Source organism: Pelophylax lessonae (assembly GCF_965119305.1).
Source record: "Pelophylax lessonae genome assembly, chromosome: 10".
Classification (NCBI taxonomy): Eukaryota; Metazoa; Chordata; class Amphibia; order Anura; family Ranidae; genus Pelophylax; species Pelophylax lessonae.
This window is the reverse complement of record NC_138777.1, coordinates 206,903,659-206,926,146: the sequence shown is the minus strand read 5'-3', so window position 1 is coordinate 206,926,146 and position 22,488 is coordinate 206,903,659. Positions and strand designations below refer to the sequence as shown.

Below are 22,488 nucleotides of genomic sequence, written 5' to 3'. Positions count from 1 at the left end.
TTTTTTTTTTCTTTTTTTATTAAATTTGCAAAGATTTCAAACAAACTTCTTTCATGTTGTCATTCTGAAGTATTGATTGTAGAATTTTGAGGAAAATAATGAATTTAAATCCATTTTGGAATAAGGCTGTAGCATAAAACGTTGGAAAAGTGAAGCGCTGTGAATACTTTCCGGATGCTTTGTATATTTCTCATGGGGTGATGCTTTAAGCCTTTGCTAGAGCCATTTTTGCGTATTTTGCACATGTTTTAAAAAAAATAATCATTTTAGACCTCAAGATTGCATAAAAACCACCAAAACATATTTTTTCTGAAATTTCTGCAAAAAAAAATACACTAAAGTTAATATTCGGGTGCACAAACGTAATAAATTACCAAATGTTTTGATAAAATGTAAAAGATAAGGTTGCACCTAGTAGATACCCAACCTGTCACTTTTAAGTGATATTAAAGGGTTGTTAAAAAAAAAAAGTGTGTCATGGTCACCTGCTCTGTGCAGTGGTTTTGCAAATGAGTCGCTTATGGGTGAACAAGAGTGAACGTGTCTCAGCTCCCTCCCCCCTACATGGTGGCACCGGCATTGGCGGTCCTGGGCAAATGGATGTAGATGCATTGGCAGTCCCGGGAATGCGAGTGAATGACAAGTCGGCTGTCTGATGGAAGCTATTGAGCAACTGTGTAACCACCCGATCGCTTCAACGTACCTGGCAACAATCGTTCTACTGACCCCCCCCCCCCCCTTCCCCAACAAGCTCCTTGCTCACATTGGCAGACCTGGGACTGGCATGGTCCGTCCGCCAGGTAGAGAGGAGGGTTTGGCTTTTGCTTTTCCTAATCAGTCTTAAGCTGGATACACACTCTACAACTTGTTGGATTTCCTTTAGATTTACCTTCAACTATGTAGTGCAGGAGCCTGCCTGATTGCATACAAATTGAGTGTTTAGATTTGACCTCATATTATATGGTTTTGGTAAATCTAAAGAAAAAAATCTAAAGACAATTGTATAGTGTGCATGGCCCATTACCAGGGAAGAAGCTAATGGAGCTTGAGCTGCGCTCCATTAACTTCAATATTGGGCATTCAGACTAGTCTAAATGACTGCTGTTGTCTCAATAAAGAGAACCTGTCACCAAAAAATTATCACATAAGGGAATTTTTGGCCTGTGCAAAATGTAGCTTACTGAAGTGTGTCACTGTTGCACAGGTGTTTGCAGTTTGAAGGCTTGATATGTAGGATATCTATTTACTTGGTGCAACCTCATCTTTTTTTTTTTTTTTTTTTTTTTTTTTATATTTTACAAAAGTTGGGAAATATGTTTTGTTTGGGTGCCCTAAAATAATTTGTGTATTTTTTTACTGAAAATTGTATGCTTGATGAACTGTTGCACGAATATTGTATGACCTAAATTGGAACTACAGCTATTTTATTATCCAGGGTGTCTGCTTTAAAAAAAAAAAATATATCATATTTGGGGGTTTGTAAAACCTGCAAAAAACGCAAAAATGGCTCTGTTCGCAAAGGGATTAAAAGAAATGGCGCTACCTCTTTAAGGTATTATTTACAAGCAGCGACTGTGGTAGTGTTATTATTTTTTCCAGTGCCCTGAGGGTGAAGAGTTACGTGATAGAATGTAGAGGAATGCATATTAATTGTAAGAGTGGAAATTCACAATCCTCTCTGCTGATGTCACCACAGGGCCGAACGGACAGGAGCTCTATGCAAATACACAGCAGGTCGCTGGAATTACGCAACTTGCAGAGTGAGCAAACGTAGCAATGATGAACTCGGATCAATTCCATTTCCTGATTATACGTCAACTTCCTAACCCAATGTCACACCTGTGTCCACTATCTCTATTCTCTAAACTTTACAGCCCCCACTTTCCAGCACTTGGGACGTGTGTGTGTGTGTGTGTACGTGTGTATATGTATATACATATATATATATATATATATATATATATATATATATATATATATATATATATATATATATATATATATATATATATATATATATGTATGTGTGTGTGTGTGTGTGTGTATATATATATATATATATATATATATATATATATATATATATATATATATATATATATATATATATATATATAATTTTTTTTTTTTATTTTTTTTTTGTGCAAGTCAGTTCAGAATTCAAAATGAAACCATATAAAAAAAAAAATCTACAATTTTTTCATTGTTGCACTTCTAATTAGTTAGAATTCTTCTCTCCAAAGTATTTTCTTTTTATAATTCTGAATCCAGAATTATAGTGGCAGAATCTATTGGGATTTTTCCACAATAGTTAGATTTCCCTGCAGTATTTGAGATTTTCCCCCAGTATTGTGTCTCTGCCCCTTACACAGTGATGAGGTTTTCCCCAGTATTGTGTCTCTGCCCCCCTCACAGTGGTGAGGTTTCTCCCAGTATTGTGTCTCTGCCCCCCTCACAGTGGTGAGGTTTCCCCCAGTATTGTGTCTCTGCCCCCCTCACAGTGGTGAGGTTTCCCCCAGTATTGTGTCTCTGCCCCCCTCACAGTGGTGAGGTTTCCCCCAGTATTGTGTCTCTGCCCCCCTCACAGTGGTGAGGTTTCCCCCAGTATTGTATCTCTGCCCCCCTCACAATGAGTTTTCCCCAGCATTCTCTCTGCCCCTCCCACAATGGTGCGGTTTGCCTCCGCCCCTCCCACAATGGTGAGATTTTTTTTGCAGTAGGTTGTATGCCCTCTAACAATGGTGAGATAATCTGCATTCTTTGCTTCTCTAAAGCCCGCTGAGCTCCAGGTCAAGGACTCAGACATGTGCCTTAGTGCCTGTCCTTCCTAGAGCTACAGAAATATACAACGTTCCCTCTGTTCTATCCTGAGTCAGTTTGAGAACGGATTTAAAGTGGAACCAGCACTTTCATCCCTCCGCCAATACACACAAATGCAAACCCGCACATAGGTCAGGCATGTACAGTGAGGCGAATAATTAAATGGGATTCCCTGCACATTTTGTAAGTTTGCCAGAAAGTTTTCAATTCATTCATGGGAGGATCAGAAAAGGGGGATTTTTAATGTGAAAAAAAAAAAAAAACAATGTACATTAAAATTAGGGTGGATTTGATTTAAATCCTCATTTTTAAAGAGCAACTGTCATCTCTAACCCACTGTTGACTCACTGACATTCCCATTCACTTTAATAGGATGGCTGGTGATGCGGCAGTTACACAGCAAGGTGAGGGACGTGGCGGCAACAGGTGAGTGGATGACTGCTAACGGGCGCTGCCATGATAGATCTGAAATGACAGGTGCTCTTTAAATAGAAGTACTCATTCTTGTTGGTAGTGGGGAAATTGTGTGAATGCATCAAAGCAGTGCTTGATTTACCAAAAATGTATATATTGCAGAATATACAGTCTCATACTACATAACTAAGCTCCATTCTATGCTGAATAAACTAAATTATTAATGTATATTAAATAGAAAAATATCTTTAGATATATTTTTACTCCAAAAGCATTTTTATTAAATTAAATTTGTTAAAAATCAGTCATTTTAAATTTAAAAACAAATTTTTAAAAATAAAAAATCGATTTTTTTTTTTTTTTTTTTTTTTTTTTTTATTCACCCAGATAATAAAATACAACTTTTATTTGTACAATAAATAACAAGATTATTAAAAAGCCATATCCTATAGAATTACCAAGTCCTTTATATAATACATATTCTCTAAGTCTTAGTAGATTGACATGTTTTGCATACAAATTGCTTCCTTAGCATCCACTTGCTCATTCATAAGCTAATAAGCTAATTTATTCATAAATGATCTAGAGGAGGGGATATCTAGTACAATCTCAGTATTTGCGGATGATACTAAACTAAGCATGCCAATATCTTCTATGCAGGATGTGGAAACCTTACAAGCGGACTTGAACAAAATAATGGGGTGGGCAACTACATGGCAGATGAGGTTTAATGTTGAAAAATGTAAAGTAATGCACTTGGGTACCAGAAAGCAAGCTACTCACTCACTAGGGGGGGAACCTCTGGGTGAGTCTAGGATGGAAAAGGACCTGGGGGTACTGGTAGACAACAGGCTTGGAAGTGGCATGCAATGCCAAGCCGCTGCAAGCAAACCCAACAGAATACTGGGATGTATAAAAAAGGGTATTCACTCCAGAAATAAAGAGATTATTCTCCCTCTCTACAAGACTCTGGTCCGGCCACATCTGGAGTATGCTGTCCAGTTCTGGGCACCGGTCCTCAGGAAGGATGTGCTGGAATTGGAAAGAGTCCAGAGAAGGGCAACAAAAATAATTAGGGGAATGGAGGACATCGGCTATGAGGAAAGACTACAAGCACTGAACCTATTCTCTCTGGAGAAGAGACGATTGAGGGGGGATATGATATCGATGTACAAATACTGTACTGGCGACCCTAGCATAAGGAACAAATTATTTAGAGAAAGGAAATACAATAAGACACGTGGCCACTCACTAAAACTAGACGAAAAGCGGTTTAACCTTAAAGTACGTAGGGGGTTCTTTACTGTCAGAGCAGTAAGGATGTGGAATTCTCTTCCGCAAACAGTCGTATCAGCAGGGAGCATCGATAGTTTCAAAAAACTATTAGATGAGCACCTTTAAAGACCACAACATACAGGGGTATACAATGTACGGTTAACGGCAAACACACACACACACATCATAGGTTGAACTGGATGGACTGATGTCTTTTTTCAACCTCACTAACTATGCTTATCCTAAGACAACACAAGCAAGTGGATCTTGAGGAAGCAATTTGTATGTGAACTGCATGGATACTCTAGGACCTATAGAATATGTATTATATAATGGACTTAGTGGTTCTTGAATTGTCTTGTATCTATGGCTACATTCACACCTGAGCGTAGCGTTTTTCGCGCGTTTTTACCGCGATTTTTGCGGCGTTTTTTACCGCGATTTTTACCGCGATTTTTGTGCAGGCGTTTTTAGATTGAATAGAGATCAATGGAAAACGCCTGTAATCTGCCCAAAAAGAAGCTCATGTACTTTTTTGAGCGTTGGGCGTTTTGTATACAGCGTCAAAACGCTCAGATGTGAACAGGGGCCATTGAAATGAATAGGATTTGTCTTGTTGGGCGTTTTGAGAGCTGATCCTAGAGCAGAAAAACGCCCCAAAAACGCCCCAAAACGCCTAGATGTGAACGGAGCCTTAATGTTCAAATAAAGTTGTTTTTTTTTATTTTATTGTTCACTTTTTTTTTTTTTTTTTTTTTTTTTTTCCTTTTCTATTCGAGGATTGGAAACTTTCTCTTAGGTAAATAGCCTACTACACCTATAGAAAGGACATTATTCAGCTTTTTAATTAGCTTTTTTCAACAGATGCCCATAGATGGGCAGTTTTTTTTGTAAGGGTGAACTAATTATTTATGATAAAGGGTGGAGCATTTCTAAACAATGATACCGTATATGTTGTATGTGGTGACAGCTCAGAAAGTTTATTCATGAAGACCCAACAATCATGGACCGGTCCACTTTAACCAATTACCTCCCTCAACTCTGGTTTTGTATTTGATGGAAAACCCTGGTACTATGTATAACCTCTGTGTTCTGGGTTTGCCCCAAACTTGAGTGCTCATGGCTTTAATAACCTATTATTTTTATTATTATTATTTTCTCTTTCGTTCATCGGACACAGCGCTCCATAAATTATAACTAGTGGGTTATATTTCCTCCTCCAGTAGTAGGACTAGGCAGAACAAAAAAATCTGGCTACACCCATGGGCCGTCCTCAGCTGGTATATAACCCCCCTCTCTAGGTAATCCGTTTTTAATCTGTCTGTCTAGTCAGAAGTAAGGACCTAGGCTCCCGGCTGGGATTTCTGGTCCTAGTAATTTTTTTCTCCTTCCTTACATCTTTTTTGTTTCTCTTGGGAGATCTACAATCAACTGCCGGGCTGGGCGAAAGCTGGATAATTTAGATCCAGTGGTCCCCCCCCCAGCCAGCGAACGTGTGCAGACCGCAGCTACGCGCTAGGTCGGCCGCGACATAACCTCAAGGACAGAGGCTGGCCCGCGAGATAAACGTCTTACAGGGTTGCATAGGATCGAGCGTGGGTCTGAGTCGCAGTGGTCCCTTGGCCGACAGCTCCCCTACTTCAGTGGCGAGGATTCTGTCTGTAGTATTACCCGCGCCATGGAAGGATTAGTAAAGTCCCCCCCCCACCCCCCACCCTCCTTGGCCCTTTTGTAGGGTGGACGTGGGTAACCTCCAGGTACGATCGCACCTGCAGGTTCCCTCCTCCAATTCTTAAATCCCTCAGTGAGCTGGGCTTCACCCACTCCCTTTCCCCCCTATCTGGACCTTGAGTCGGGTGGCGGGTCCCAGGGCAGAGGATGCAGCAGAGACCCCTGGGGTCTCCCCCGCTATCCCCACTCTGTAAGGGTCCTGGGATAGTGTACATCCTGCCCTGGTAGTCTGGAGGGGTCCCAGTGTAGGAGACCCCAAAGGTGCATGCCCTACTGTTTGAAGTGTGGATATAGTGCAGGTGTAGAGACCGGTGCAGAGTGTAGAGGGCGCAGGAAAGATCCTGGCAGCATGCTTCAGCATCTGCAGCTGATGGTGGCTATTTTTCCTTAGTCTGGCTGGTCTCCAGCTGGTGACCATGTTTGTGTAATCTGATAATGTCACGGGGGCCATTTTTCCATAGTCCAAGAGATGCTGGAGACGACCGAAGCCTTGTGGGGATGCTGAAGCTCCACCTCTTTTTTTTTTTTTTCTTCCTCCGTTTTCTTTTCCTTTTCTTTTAATGCCTGGGACATATGAACAGGGATGGAATCCATGGTGATGCTGGACCTGAATGCTCAGCACTCTTCCAATCGGTAGGGTGAGTCCTTGGGTGTCCCGGTTATCTCTCTCTCTGCTGATATGTACCCTGAGCCTTGGGGGGGGATCCTTTAGTGGTGCCAAAAAATTATTTTTGTGCTGCAAGGTCTTCCTTTTCTTATGGGGCCTCAGGCTCACATCTCCCCCACTGACCCCCCCCCCTAATAGAGGGGGCAGGTCCCTCTGAACCCCAGCTTCCCATGGTTGCACTGACGGTTGTCCTGCAGTCCCTATAGTGTCCCGGGTGGAAGTAGCATGTGGGCAAAGGCCCAGGAGGAAGTGTTCCCTGCCTTTCCCTGCTCAGGCTGTCTCCTCTGATTCTGAGCCTGATGCCGCCATGGATGGAGACCATCCAGTGGGGCTTATTATCACATCCCCAGATCCATCCGATAGTGAGGATGATTCCTCCATGGTTGCAGCAGCAAATTAAAAAGCTGGTAGACGCACTTATCACTGCAGTGCATGGGACTTAAAAAATGTAGGATGCGGCTGATGTAGCCACAGACGTGGCTATGTCGTTTGGTACACATAAGTCACCTCGCACTCCAAAGGGATTTCCTTATGTGCCTTATTTTGACTGTAAGGAATGGTAACAACCAAATTTACCCTTTTGTGGCCCCAAATGCTTTGCTGTACATTACCCTTTTGATCAGTCACTTTAAAAAAAAGTAGACTAGTCCCCACATTTACTCAACTCTCATGTACGTCTCATTAGTCCTCTGATGCATGGAAATCTACAGAGATGCTACCCAATGTGTATTTCCTTTTTTTTTTTTTTTTTGATGTAATGTGATTTTGCCAACTTCTCTACAATTATTATGGCTTGGCAACTTGATATAAGAAGTTTTATTGTTATAATACCGTTCTCTGTACCATTTCATGTCCTGTTATATATTTTCAATAAAATGTAAAATAAAAAAGTAGACTAGTCCACCAGTAGTGGACCCTGCTGTTTTCAGGTTGAACAAAGCTATGATGATCCCAGTAGAGGAATCCCAGCCCTTTAAGGACCCGGCCTGACAGGAAAGCTGAGGCTGTGGCACGCAGCATGTTTGCTATGGCTGGTTCGACATTGCGTTCAGTCTTTGCCTCAGCCCAGGTGTCTCAAATCCTTACTGAATGGGCCAGACTTTTGCACCAGGGCCTGGGGGCTGAGCAAGTCCCTGCTGCTTATGTTGATTTATTGGACCAGTTGGACCATGGGCTGTAGTTTATTTGTGATACAGCTTTGGATACAGCTCCTGTGCTGTCCAAACGTTCTGTTTTAGTGGTGGTGATTAGGTGCGTGCTGTGTCTTAAAAATTGTTCCCGCAGACCAAGCCTCTAAGAAAACTCTTGATCTGCCCTTTCAAGGCAATCGCCTGTTTGGGGCTACCCTGGATGACATCATTATGGGTATCACAGGGAGGAAGACTACCTTTCTACCATAGTCTAGAAAAGGGAAGGAGCCTCATCGCAGACGGGGGGCCTCCTTCTCAGCACATACAAAATTATTTTTTGCTTCTGGGACCGAGAATAAAGGAAATAGAATTTTCAAATCTTCCCCCCAAGAGGTTCCAAGCATCCTTGGTCTGGTAAGCCTAGAGCTAGCTTCTCCGGATCCGCAGACAAGACCACTTCAGCATGAAGGTCTGCCCTCACCCAATATTGGGGTGGGGGACATCTTCGCTGGTTTCTGGCCTCGTGGATCGCCTTCATGAGCGTGAAGAGGATCCACAAACTGATTATTTTTGGGAGTACCCAGAAAGGGGGACAAAGCTTGTCCTTTTTTCAGGTTTTTTAGGTCTTGAGTCTCCTTGTGCGAATTTTATTTCTGCAAAGGTTCAGATGATGTCCGAACTACCTAAGGTCCCCCCTACCCCTGTCCTGGGACTCTGATTCTACACAGATAGTTCTCTCTGCCATTTTGCATACAGGTTCTGAGTCTTGTGGTATCTGCCTAAAAGACAATTCTGTTTGCACAGTCCTACATGCAGCTGCTTTAGCAGGTTCGGCTCCACAGGAGGATACCGAGGTTCGTGGCGAGAGAACAGGTTCCTCTGGCAGGCGTCCAAGGGCCACGTTAAGACCAGTATCATCCTTGGCTCAGGCTTCTTTCGCTATTTCTGCGAGGAATCGATGGCGAGGATCTTCCAATCAGTCTGGTGGCCATAAACTTCACTTGGGGGCTTCCTCTCAGAGAAGGCCAAGTTGTCCCAAGGGCTGATCTACCTTCCTGCTTTACAGTCGCTGATTTTATTGGCTTAGCTATTGAAAGCCAGGTACTGAGGGATAGAGATCTGTCTGGATCAGTTTTGCCTACTATGGTGAAGGCTAGGAAGTCCTCTTCCAGTAAGATATACCATGGTACGTGGAAAGCGTAAATTTCTTGGTGTGAGACGATTGGCGCTCATCCTCGATCCTTTTCTGTGGCTCGGATTTTAACCTTTAGTCAACAGGTTGTTGATCGGAAATTGGCCTTGAGTACCATTGAGGGCCAGGTGTCTGCCCTGGCAATTTTCTTTCAGCGATCCCTAGCCACGCACTCTTAGTTCGCTTCATTCAGTGGGTTCAACATGTGGTTCCACCTGTGCGGTCTTTTTTGGCGCCATGGGATTTAAATTTAGTACTTTCAGTTCTCCAGCAATCCCTATTTGAGAATGTCCGGGAGATTCCCTTGCCTAAGTTATCTCAGAAGGTGACATTTTTGGTGGCTATTACCTCGGCCCGCAGGGTATCGGAATTGGCGGCATTATCCTGTCGCAGTCCCCATTTGGTGGTCCATAGGGATAAAGGGTTTCTTTGTCCCTGTCCATCATTCCTGCCCAAAGTTGTCTGACTTCCATTTGAATGAGGACATTGTGTTGCTTTCCTTGTGTCCCAAGCTGGCTCATCCCAGGGAATTTGCTTTGCATACCTTGGATGTGATTCGGGTGTATCTGGCAGCTACTTAGTCCTTTCTGAAGTCAGACTCGCTTTTTGTGGTTACGGACGGACCAAGGAAAGGGCTGGCCTCTTCGACTACAATCTCCAGATGGATCAGGCAGATGGTGACTCAGGCCTATTCCATTAAAGGTCGGGTTCCACCTTTCCCTGTCGCATCACATTCTACTGAGGCGATAAGTACTACTTGGGCCTTCCGTCTTCAGGCACATAATATCGCAAGTTTGCAAGGCGGCCACTTTGTCATAGGTGCATACCTTCACAAAATTCTATAAGGTAGATACTTTGGCATCTGCGGATGCTTCTTTTGTCCTTTAAAGTTTTGCAATCTGCGGTTTAAGAGGGGCTGTTCCCTCTTGAGGGGTGTTTTTTCTTTAAACTTTTATTTCTCAGATGAGGCTCCTATGACCCGGTTAAGGCTCCTGTGTCCTGGTTAAGGGCTCTTATGTTAAGCCTTGGGTAATTTTCCTCACCCCTCATTTTTTTCTTTTGGCACTGCTTTTAAACGTCCCGGTAGTTATGATTTATGGAGCGCTATGTCCGATGAACGAAAGAAAATGGGATTTTTGTACTTACCGTAAAAACCATTTCTTTGAGTTCGACGGACACAGCATTACCCCTCTATGGAGTTCTGATACTTCTAATACTGCTTTCTACTCCTGGAGGAGGCAATATAACCCAGTAGCTATGATTTATGGAGCACAGTGTCCGTCGAACTGATTGATTTTACGGCAAGTTAAAAAATCACATTATGCAGCCACTGTAATTAAGTTCTGGAATCTAACTAGGATATATTTTACAGCCGTCACTTACAGTGATTGTTATCAGTTGACGTGTGTGTCCTATGTAACACCAGCATCATTTCGTGTGTTTGTGATTTTGGATTATTTACGTCACTGAATATTGTTTTTCAGACTTTGATAGATCCATCTCAATGATATTAAGAAGACCCTGCAGATAACGTTCAGGGTTGTCAGTGCTGTGAATGATTGACACTTGTTTACACAGTCCGTGGGAGGGTTGTGTAATTGTATGGGGCTGACAGTGTCTTCTCTCTGGATTATTCTGCTCAGGGAAATTGGCTAAAACCAGTCATACAGGGATTGAAATTCGACTGAATCCGAAGGGACAGGACTAATTTTGATCCATTTGTGGCTGTCCCTGTTGACAGAAGTCAATTTTTGGATTGTCTTCCACTGTTAGAAAACAATATCGATTGACTTGTGTACAACCTGTGTTTTTTTTTTTTTTTTTTTTTTTGGTCAATCAGTGCCGCCAGCTATACATTTTAGCTGATAAGTGTACTCTGACAGTGGAGAAATCTCCCCACTGTCAGAATACAAAGGCAGCGGGTTGAATAAAAGAAAATGACTCGTGCTGGCAACATGGAGTCACCGTATGTCCCTGATAAGATGTGTTGCAAGTGCCATGGCAGCTGTAACAAATAAAACTTCGGAAGTTTCCAGTACAGAAAACCAGTGATGTCACAAGCATCTCGCCCCTTGTGAATGTGCAACTGTAGGGTAGGCAATGTCTCCTCTGCGGCTCATTGACGCAGGAACGCGAGCTAAAGCTGGCCATAGACATTGGAATCTTGGCTGGTTTAGCAGGGACTAGCCGAGATTCAAAGTATGTATGGGCAGGCTGAATGTACCCCAGTTGATTGATCAATTTGTTTTTGCTGGCTTGAAACTGTGCTGGGGACTCCTGTGTACTGTTTAGCATATTGGCCTGCCCCATGTGCACCTTTGTTTTGCTAGTTTCAAACAGATCAGAGCAGCTGACATTTGCTTGTTCCAGATTCCCTCTGTTATCTTCCTTGAAATGATTGTCATCTTCATTTCTTGAAAGTTGGTTATAAGCAAGTAAAGATGAAATTTCATGTATGAAATTCATGTACAGTATCTCACAAAAGTGAGTACACCCCTCGCATTTTTGTAAATTTTTTTTTTATTATATCTTTTCATGTGACAACACTGAAGAAATGACACTTTGCTACAATGTAAAGTAGTGAGCGTACAGCATGTATAACAGTGTAAATTTAATAAAATATCCAAATATTGCGCTAGGACAGAAAAACGTAAACAAGCGAAAATGACTAAAAGTCCAGTGAATGGGTCTTGAGCTGCTAGCACAACATCTTATTGGTAAAGGATCATACAGTACATTCAAATACACAGCAGCGCTCAAAATGTGTGTTCCAAAACAGTCCTCCAGTGGGATATATACAGACACTGTGAGAAGGAATCAATACATTTGTTCCCTTGGTGGTGGATGTATCGATTCCTTCTCAGTGTCTGTATATATAATATATGTGTGTGTATATAATATCTATCTATCTATCTATCTATCTATCTATCTATCTATCTATCTATCTATCTATCTATCTATCTATCTATCTATCTATCTATCTATCTATCTATCTATCTATCTATATATATATATATATATATATATATATATATATATATATATATATATATATATATATAATATATATCTCTGTGTGTGTGTGTGTGTATATATATCTATCACTGGAGGACTGTTTTGAAACACATTTTGAGCACTGCTGTTTATTTGAATGAACAGTGTAAATTTGCTGTCCCCTAAAAATAACTCAACACACGGTCATTAATGTCTAAACCGCTGGCAACAAAAGTTAGTACACCACGAAGTGAAAATTTCCAAAATTGTGCCATATTATCAATTTTCTCTCCTCTGTGTCATGTGACTTGTTAGTCTTAAAAGGTCTCAGGTGTGAATGGGGAGCAGGTGTGTTAAATTTAATGTTATCGCTCTCTCTCTCATAATGGTCACTGGAAGTTCAACATGGCACCTCATGGCAAAGCACTCTGAGGATCTGAAAAAAAGAATTGTTGCTCTGCCTAAAGATGGCCTAGGCTATAAGAAAATTGCCAAGACTCTAAAAATTAGCTGCAGCATGGTGGCCAAGACCATACAGCGGTTTAACAGGACATGTTCCACTGAGAACAGGCCTTGCCATGGTCGGCTAAAGAAGTTGAGTGCACGTGCTCAGCGTCATATCCAGAGGTTGTCTTTGGGAAATAGACATATGAGTGCTGCCAGCATTGCTGCAGAGGTTGAAGGGGTGGGGGGGTCAGCCTGTCAGTGCTCAGACCATACGCCACACACTGCATCAAATTGGTCTGCATGGCTGTCGTCCCAGAAGGAAGCCTTTTCTAAAGATGATGCACAAGAAAGCCTGCAAACAGTTTGCTGAAGACAAGCAGACTAAGGACATGAATTACTGGAACCATCTCCTGGGGTCTGATGAGACCAAGATAAATTTGGTTCAGATGGTGTCAAGCGTGTGTGGCGGCAACGAGGTGAGGAGTACAAAGACAAGTGTGTCTTGCCTTCAGTCAAGCACAGTGGTGGGAGTGTCATGGTCTGGGGCTGCAGGAGTGCTGCCGGCACTGGGAAGCTACAGTTTATTGAGGGAACCATGAATGCCAACATGTACTGTGACATACTAAAGCAGAGCATGATCCCCTTCCTTCGGAGACTGGGCTACAGGGCAGTATTCCAACATAATGACCCCAAACATACCTCCAAGGCGAACACTGCCTTGCTAAAGAAGCTAAGGGTAAAGGTGATGAACTGGGCAAACATATCTCCAGACCTAAGCCCTATTGAGCACCTGTGGGGCATCCTCAAATGGAAGGTGGAGGAGCACAAGGTCTCTAACGTTCACCAGCTCCATGATGTCGTCATTGAAGAGTGGAAGAGGTCTCCAGTGGCAACCTGTAAGGCTCTGGTGACCTCCATGCCCAAGAGGGTTAATGCAGTGCTGTAAAATAATGGTGGCCACACAAAATGTTGCGACTTTGGGCCCAATTTGGACATTTTAACTTGGGGGTGTACTCACTTTTGTTTCCAAAGGTTTAACGGCTGTGTGTTTTGAGGGGGAAACAAATTTACACTGTTATACAAGCTGTACACTCACTACTTTACATTGTAGCAAAGTGTCATTTCTTCATTGTCACATGAAAAGATATAATAAAATATTTACAAAAATGTGAGGGGTGTTCTCACTTTTGTGAGATACTGTATGTATTCTTCCCTGTTTGTATTTCATGTGGGGGTAGCGGTCCTGGTTGGCATCGCTCTACATTTTTGTCTTTTGTAAATAGATTGGGTCTTGTTCCAAGTTTCTTCTCCATCTTCAAGAAAGCAACTTTGAAATGTTTGCTCTCTGCTTTCTTGTAGATGAAAATGAAACTTCATGTGCAAGATCGAATTGTTCCTTGTTTGTATTTCATGTGGTGGAACTGGCCTTGGTTAGTATCGTTCTACACCCACTGCTGGGCACCACGGAATTCTATAACAGAACTGCGGTGGAGCTCTTACTTCAGCTTAGAAATTCCACAACCCAGAGCTGATCTATTTCCTTGCGGTTTATTCCCTGCCATTAAAAAATCATTTAGATGAGCAAACATCTCACTAAGCCTCAGGAGGAATAGGGGCCCTTGTAAGCCAGAAGATTTCTTACCTGGGATGATCAACAGTGAGACATGGTCTGTCATCACACCTGCTGAGGACCATCAGAATGTACCCTGTAACTCCATTGACCAATGGATGATCGGCCTCTATGGTCACCTTCTCTTTTCTCTTTCGTTCGTTGACGGACACAGCTCCTGATCTTCATGACCATTGGGTTATCCTATCCTGCCCCTACAGGAGTAGGACACTAGGAAGAAAAATAATCTGGCTACTACTATGGGCAGCCCCAGGCGGCATACTCCCTCTCTGCTATAGATAATCTGTTTTATTTTTTTTCTGCCTGGTCAGGAGTAAGGACCGAGTTCCTTGCTGGGATCTCTGGTCCTCGCAAAATGTTTCCTTTTTAGATATACATTTTTTCTTCTGTTTTTTTTTCTCTGAGATCTACCATCAACTGCCGGACTGAGCGACAGGCTGGATAATCTAGATCCAGTGGTCACCCCAGTCTGGCCAGCGAGTGCGCGCAGACCCCAGCTCCACGCTAGGTCGCCGAAACATAGCCCTGCTGGACGGGGCTAAACGCCTTGGCCCAAGTCGCAGCGTTCCTCCTGGCCAACAGCCCCCCCATTTCAATGGTAAAGGGTTCTGTCTGGAGCGGTGCCCTCCTGGTATGGTGAGTAGCTGTCTCCCCCTGGAGGAGGGTTTTGGGGTGGACGTGGGCCCCTCCTTGGGATAGTTGGACCCCCGGGTTCCTCTCCTTCCCATCAGGCACCCCCCCTTTCATCTGTCCCCCATCCCCCCCCTCACTTATGCTGGGGCTGTGTGGGTGGTCTGGTCCACCTCCTGGGGTGGGGACAAGGCGTTATGCTGACTATGGGGGCAGGAGAGTGCACCGCCGGTGACCATACGATGGACTGCGGGGGGGGTTTGTACCTGGTGGGGGCTCCTGCCTTGGCCATTCCTTGAGGCTTAGGGATCCCTCCTAGGAGCCTCGTGGTACCGCCATTTTGCTGTAGCCTGTGTTTCTATGCACGGCGGCCACGTTTGTGTAGTCCGGTGGCCATTTTGCAATGGTTTGCCATTGAAAATAGCGGCCGTCATGACAGTGGAACCCTGTGGGCGTCGATTTTGACGGTGGGAGCCCCTCCTCATCCCCTGATGCTGACTCCTGGATCTTTTCACTTCCTTATCGCCGCACTGGAGTGTAAATTATCCTGGTGGCTGCAGGTGCCTGTTTCTGCTGAGTGGTGAGTCTGGTGGGGTTCTCTCCCCCTTTGCTGAGGATCGCTTGGTGCTTTGTGCCTTGTGCTGTCAGCGCGGTGAGGGTTGTCCCTTTACAGCGTGTTATTATTATTATTATTATTTCAGGTACTTGTATAGCGCTGTCAATTTACGCAGCACTTTACATATACATTACACATTCACATCAGTCCCTGCCCTCAAGGAGCTTACAATCTAAGGTCCCTAACTCGCATGCATAAATACATACATACATACATACACACACAGTAGGGCCAATTTTTTTTTTTTTTTTTTATACAGGATCCAATTAACCTACCAGCATGTCTTTGGAGTGTGGGAGGAAACCGGAGTACCCGGAGGAAACCCACGCAGGCACAGGGAGAACATGCAAACTCCAGGCAGGTAGTGTCGTGGTTGGGATTCGAACCAGCGACCCTCTTGCTGCTAGGTGAAAGTGTGTTACTCTTTTTGTAGAGTCTACCTTGTGTCTCATGGAGTCTTTGGAGCACATCTCCCCACCTGATCCCCTCTCTGAGGCTGCGGGGCCCTCCAGGTCCCAATCATCCATCGATGCACTGGCGGCAGTCCTGTAGACCTTTGTGTCCCAGTTGTAGGTGACTTTCCTGCGACAGGCTAGCAAAAAGCGCCCCCGCCTTCCCTTGTCTCATCAGATCCTGAATCTGTGTGGCTGCCGCGGACGTGGGTCATCCTGCGGAGTCTGCGACCATGCGCTTGGAATCCTCAGATAGTGAGGCTGATTCCTCCACATCTGCAACTGCACACAAAAAGGCGCTGGTGGAAGCACTGATTGTATCTGTGCGTGAGACCTTGAAGATGGAGTATGCAGCTACGACGGAGGTGCAGGTTCCATTTGGCACTCACAACCCATCCAGAGCGGCAAGGTGTTTCCTTTCCCTGCCTATTATGACAGAATTGTCGCTAAAGAGTGGGGACGATCTAAGCGTTCCCTCTGGGTCCTTAAGTGATTTACTAGGTGTTACCCCAATGAGGAGTCCCTTATTAGGAAGTGGACAATTCCACCGGTGGTGGCCTCTACCGGTTTCCAAATAGAACAAGGCAACCATGATTACGGTTGAAGAGTCCCTGGCCTTTGAGGATCCGGCTGACAGGCGGAGGCTGTGGCCCGTAATATGTACACTCTGGGTGGTTCGGGACTGACACTGGTATTCGCCATTGGGACTGCCCATGGGTGTAGCCTGACTTTTAAAATAGTGGGTGGAACTCCGCTTTAAAGTAGAATTCCAGGCTAAACAGAATTAGTCTTAAAAATGCTCCCTCCCCCTGCTAACACCTATGCTTACTAACCTGAATAAAAAATATGAATAAACTTTTCTATTTTCAGCCCGCTCCGGTCATGTGATCCAGCTCCATTGTGTCAACCAGCGGCAGCTGCAGGGGAGAAGAGGAAGCACAGACAGCAGATGGGCCATGGCAGTTTATGGGTGACGTCACTGCTCCTAGGGTTAGGCAGCTGTTGTAAAGGGCTCGCTCCTCTACTTTGCAGGCAATACTGGCTGACACGATGACGTGACCGGTCCAGAATGGGCTGAAAATAGTGAAGTATAAACTGCTTTTTTTTTTTTTTTTTTTTTATACAGGTTAGTCAGCATAGGTGTTAGGAAGGGGAGGGAGATTTTGTAAGACCTGGTTAGGCTTAGCCTGAAATTCTACTTTCACATTCTTACACTTTCTACAATAAAGGAATCAAACGATTTATTGATCTTGATTGTAAAAATGTCCTAAAAATGCTGTGCGCAAATAAAGGGGAAAAAATGCTGCCTTATTTGTCTTAAAAATGTCAGTTCACAATGTAGGGGCGTGGTCAATTTCTAAGGTTTCACTTCTTCTCTTGCCTCTGTTGATGGGTTTCCCATTGTTTTTGGTTTTGGTTCGTGTTCATTCTTTTGTTGTTTTTTATGGGCTGTATTGTATCATTTCATGATGTGTTTTTTTATTGACATATTTTTATACTGGTCATTGTATCGGCTTTCTTTTCCTGTGTGGTGTAAAGCCTCATGCCTGTTCCTTTTGCTATTTTTGTTTTGCAGTCGCACCAATGACCCCCCGAAGAAAGAGTCCCCCTCCGCTCCTCTAACAGGAGGGAATGCTACTGCTCTTGCCACCAATCCCACAGTGGGTGGTTCTGCACAGGCAAAACGAGCGGATGAGTGGAAGGACCCGTGGCGCCGATCAAAATCCCCAAAAAAGAAGCTCGGTATATCCGGTTCACCCAGCCGAGGACGCAGGCGACGCCACACCTCTGCATCCTCGGACTCTGGCTCCAACTCCTCCCGGTAGGTAAAACTGGTACCAGTCAGCCAAAAATCCTTAAGGTTGCAATTTGTTCTTGCCACTCATTATCTGTGGAAGGACGTCAAACCCCAGCCTTCCATCTGCAGCTCTGGTGTTACTAAAGTATTTTTTTTATTAAAATAATTAACATGTTCTACCTATATGCTCTGTGCAGTGGTCTTGCACAAAGCAGCCCTGACCTTCCTGTTCTGGAGTACCCCTGCCTGCAATCTTTGCTCCTTCTCTTCTCCGTGTGTCCCTATAGCAAGCTGCTTGCTTTGGGGGCGCACATGCATGCTCACTTCTGAGCTGTGTGTATCTATGGAGCCCCGCTTCATAGATACACACAGTGCGGAAGCCGCAGTACCCGGTTGTAATCCACGTAGGCACAGGGAGAGCATGTAAGCTTCGAGCAGGTAGCGCTATGGTTGGGATTGGAACCGATGACCCTAATGCTGCTAGGCAGAACCACTAACCACTTCCTCCTCACAGAATTTGATTGACTGCTGCTGCTGAAGCCCCTATGTAAAGAGAGGAGAGAGATCCAGCTGTGCTGGATCGATTGAGGAATCAGGTGAATAAGGGGAGGACTGCAAGCTGTAAAATGTTTTTTATCCTAATGCAGGGATTGCATTAAGGTAAAAAAAAATGTTTTGGCATTAGAACCACTTTGTCAGCTAAACCTTTTTAAAGTTGGCCATAGATGGGTAGCTCTTTTTTTTTTTTTTTTTTCTCATTCAGCCAGTGGTACTTCATACAAGCAAGGTGGATGAAGGAATCCACCCCCACTTCCCCCTGGGACATTGTATTCTGACAGCGGGCTAGCCACTGTCAAAATACACTATTCAACAAAAGTTTGGCAACTTGCCCCTTCATCGGGGTGGTTTCACACTGATCAGAATTTGGCCAGGTCTTACTGAACCCGCTAAATTTCGATTCAATGATGGCCGGCTTTAGAATTTCACAAGCTGAAGTATTTAATACAGGTACTTAATTAGCGCCATAAATTTACGCAGCGCTTTACATCTGTATTATACATTCACATAATTTCCTGCCCTAAAGGAACTTATCTAGGGCCCCTAACTCACATTCATACTTAAACATACTAGGGCCAATTAGACGGGAACCATTTTACCTACATGTCTTGAGAGTGTGCGAGGAAAATGGAGTATCCGGAGGAAACCCTCACAGGGAGAACATGCGAATTCCAGGCAGGTAGTGCCATGGTTTGGATTTTAACCCTTGATCCTAGTGCTGCTAGGCGGACGTGCTAACCACTTAGCCACTGTGCTGTGGAAAGCCAGCACTTCTTTAGGGGCCCATTTACACTGTTGATTTTTGATTATGCAGGTTACATGCTTTGGTGCACTATGGTGCTATAAATTTTACATACCTCCGCAATGCACATTACTAGCAAAAATGCAGCAATTGTGATTTAACAAGGAAGTAAACACCTATGCATAATTTGTACCTATAATAAGGCTTGCCCCTATAGGTACTGTAAATATCTCCTAAACTTGCACCGTTTAGGAGATATTTACATTACATGCAGCTGATGATGTAATCAGATACCTGTGAATGACAGACCCGGAAGGAAGACCGGGTGAAGATTGACGCTGCCTCCAGTTTTTTTTTTTTTTTTCAGGTAAGTTTCACACAATTGGCACATTATGCCTTTACCTTGCAGGTCCTAAAAAAAAAAAAAAAAAAAAAAAAACGTGGTTTACAACTGCTTTAAGTCTATATAGTAATGTCTTAGGCAAGCCATTAAAATGAATGGGCTTTTCTTTTTCTCTCTCTCTCCCAAAACACACCTCTTGGTACACATTTGTTCATAGGTCAGAATTTTGCTTCTATATACAAGATTTCTTTTAGTATGGTGAATGTGCTTCCTCTGTACACCGGCCATTAGAAGATGCCGGTGGAGGCCGCTTGGTCATGCTCGCAAGGAGTGAGTCTGTTCTGACCCTGACTGTCGCATGACACCGCTCCCTTTTCCCTTTTTTTTTTTTTTTTCTTTCTTTCTTTCCATATGTCTCCTATGGGAGATAGCTCAAGCTGCTGAGATGCTTACAGGTCTTGGTTATGTTTATCTATGTTCAACATGCATTTGTGCATCCACAATTCCTCCTGCCAATTGATGGTTTGACTTGTTTACTGTGTCATGTTTTTCTCTGATTATTGTTTGTTCAAGTGGCATTCCAATAAAGAATTAAAAAAAAAAAAATGAAGGGGCTGCATTAACACAACTCTCCCCCACTGAATCATAATGTTAATAATCAGTTTAAATCAAACCATTTCCATTTTTCATTTTATACCTCATTTTTACCCAGTTGATGTCTTTACTAGGTCTCTGTGCTCCTCTTTGCAATGCAGGTAGATCATTGCTTGTGGGAGGGGCTGGCATAGTGCTGTACATAGCTTCCTGAAAACATCCCAGCAACCTGCCTCAGTACTCCTCTAAAGAGCCCCAGCCCTGATGCAAGCAGTGGGCTGGCTCTTCGGAGGAGATATGAAAATATTCAAATACCTTGACCAGTCGGTGTCAGTCTGGAGAAGTGGGCAGCGAATGCAGACCACTCTAGGTACCACCCAGATGTGATGCTGAACCTTCATGAATAAAATCCAGTGAATACAAGGGGGGATGGGCCAGGAACAGTCAGGCTGGGGAGGAAAAGGCTAGGTGATGGTGGAAGTTCTCCAGCCAGGAAATGAGGCGGGTGCTATTTGAATTGCTGCATGGTGTGCAGTGAAATCAGAGTAAGCCTTTCTCTATAGTTCATTGAGGGACGCAGTCCTCTGATGCATATCAGTAGGGTAATGCCGCCCATACAGGAGTAGGACACTAGGCAGAATTTCTGGCTACGCCTATGGGTAGTCCCTGGGGGTATAACCTCTCTTCCTGCATAGGATGTCAGGTTTACTCTGCCTAGTCAGGACTTTCCTTCAACGGGGAGTTGATCAAAAGTTGGCCTTGAGTACTATCATGGGTCAGGTCTCCTCCTTGGCTATTTTCTTCCAGAGGCCATTGGCCACCCATTCCCTTGTGCGTAGCTTCATCCAGGGGTTGCGACACTTGGTACCTCCGGTGCGACCTCCGCTACCGCCTTGGGACCTTATTTTGGTGCTGTCGGTTCTCCAGAGGCCTCCCTTTGAGAATATTCGGGAGGTTTCCCTGCTTACCTCGTCTCAGAGGGTGGCTTTCTTGGTGGCTATCACTTCTGTGCACAGGGTGTCGGAACTCTATTTTTTTTTGAGTGGGTTGGTGTACTTTTCTCTGACATTGCTTTGATGCAAAACTTACATCCTATGCAGGAAGAGAGAGGGTATACCCCCAGGGACTGCCCATAGGCATAGCCAGAAATTCTTTCTGCCTAGTGCCCTACTCCTGTTGGGGGCGGTATTACCCTACTCGTATGCATCAGAGGATGGCATCCATCAATGAACCTAAGATAAAAGGATTTTACGGTAAGTCAAAAATCCAGTTTTTCAGTCCTGGAAAGGAGCCTCTAGAACTGTGCAAGACTGAAGGGAAGGCTGGAGTTAAGTGTTAAGATTCTTTGTATGGTTTGGGGGGTCTCTAAAATAAACTTTCTAATGCATTAATTAGTTATAAAACTCCTAATAAGAAAGTAACAGTTCTTGTTCCCTTTCAGGTCCTCCTCACGTTCATCCTCCTATTCCGGTTCCGGATCTTCGCGTTCCAGATCATCGTCATACAGCTCTTACTCCAGCCGTTCCTCCCGGCACAGCTCCTTCTCCGGCAGCCGGTCCAGGTGCGCTGGTGTCCTGCTTTTTGTGCTGTGATTGATAATAGTGTAATATTGCAGAATTCTATGTATGCAGTCTTTTTTTTTTTTTTTTTTTTTCGTCAGCCATTAAATGTAAAAGCAGAGACCTTGCCAGACAAACCAGTTCTTCCAGCCACCGGAAACTTGACACTTTCAGGTGTTGCAATTGATCGAGCTTTCCTTTCTGCTGTCATTTTAAAAATGTGTCAATACTCGGAAGAGTCACCGTTTCCGTTTGACCCTGGCATCAATGGAGAACAGTTTCTTTCGTAAATTGCCAAATTGCTAAAAGGTGGCTTGAATTGTCATCATTTGGTAGCTATAAAGTGAATAAATGCAGAGGGCTTTTGCTTCCCTTAGGCTCCTATTACTTTATCCCAACCTATTTAACCACACTTGTCTGACCGTGCTATAGCCAAAAGACAGCTGCTGCGCAATCGTCCAGTTCTGGGAAGGCATCTATTGACGTCCTCCCAGAACCCCGCCCCCCTGCGCACCCTCAAACGCGCTCTGTGATCGCTGTCTTTCACAAACCGTGCCCTTTCACACAGGTGGCCAGTGAAATACTCCTTTACATTGGTAGTCAATAGAGAATGGACTCTTTTTTTAGATTGGTGTTTAGTGGGAGAAGGTCCACTTTACATTGACAGTGATTGGGTGAAGGGCCCTCCTAAAATTACCAAAAGGGACCTCTAGGTCAATTAGAGAATGGCTTCATTACATTGGTGGTCTGTGGGAAGAGTGCTTGTTGTTCCGTTGGTGGGAAGAGTGTTCGTTCCGTTGGTGGTCGGTGGGGGGAGCGCGCCTTTCCGTTGGTGGTCGGTGGGGGGAGCATGCCTTTCCGTTGGTGGTCGGTGGGGGGAGCGCGACTTTCCGTTG

The 22,488-nt window shown here is 44.1% G+C and overlaps 1 protein-coding gene across 1 annotated transcript in view; it reads left to right on the top strand.

The window, feature by feature from the left end:
• ZC3H18 (zinc finger CCCH-type containing 18) overlaps nucleotides 1–22,488 on the top strand; it is a 175,912-nt gene that overhangs the window by 119,039 nt on the left and 34,385 nt on the right. The window contains exons 8-9 of the mRNA XM_082271053.1: nucleotides 17,575–17,820; nucleotides 21,475–21,594. Of these exons, the coding sequence (XP_082127179.1) occupies nucleotides 17,575–17,820; nucleotides 21,475–21,594 (366 nt within the window). The remainder of the gene's footprint in view (nucleotides 1–17,574; nucleotides 17,821–21,474; nucleotides 21,595–22,488) is intronic.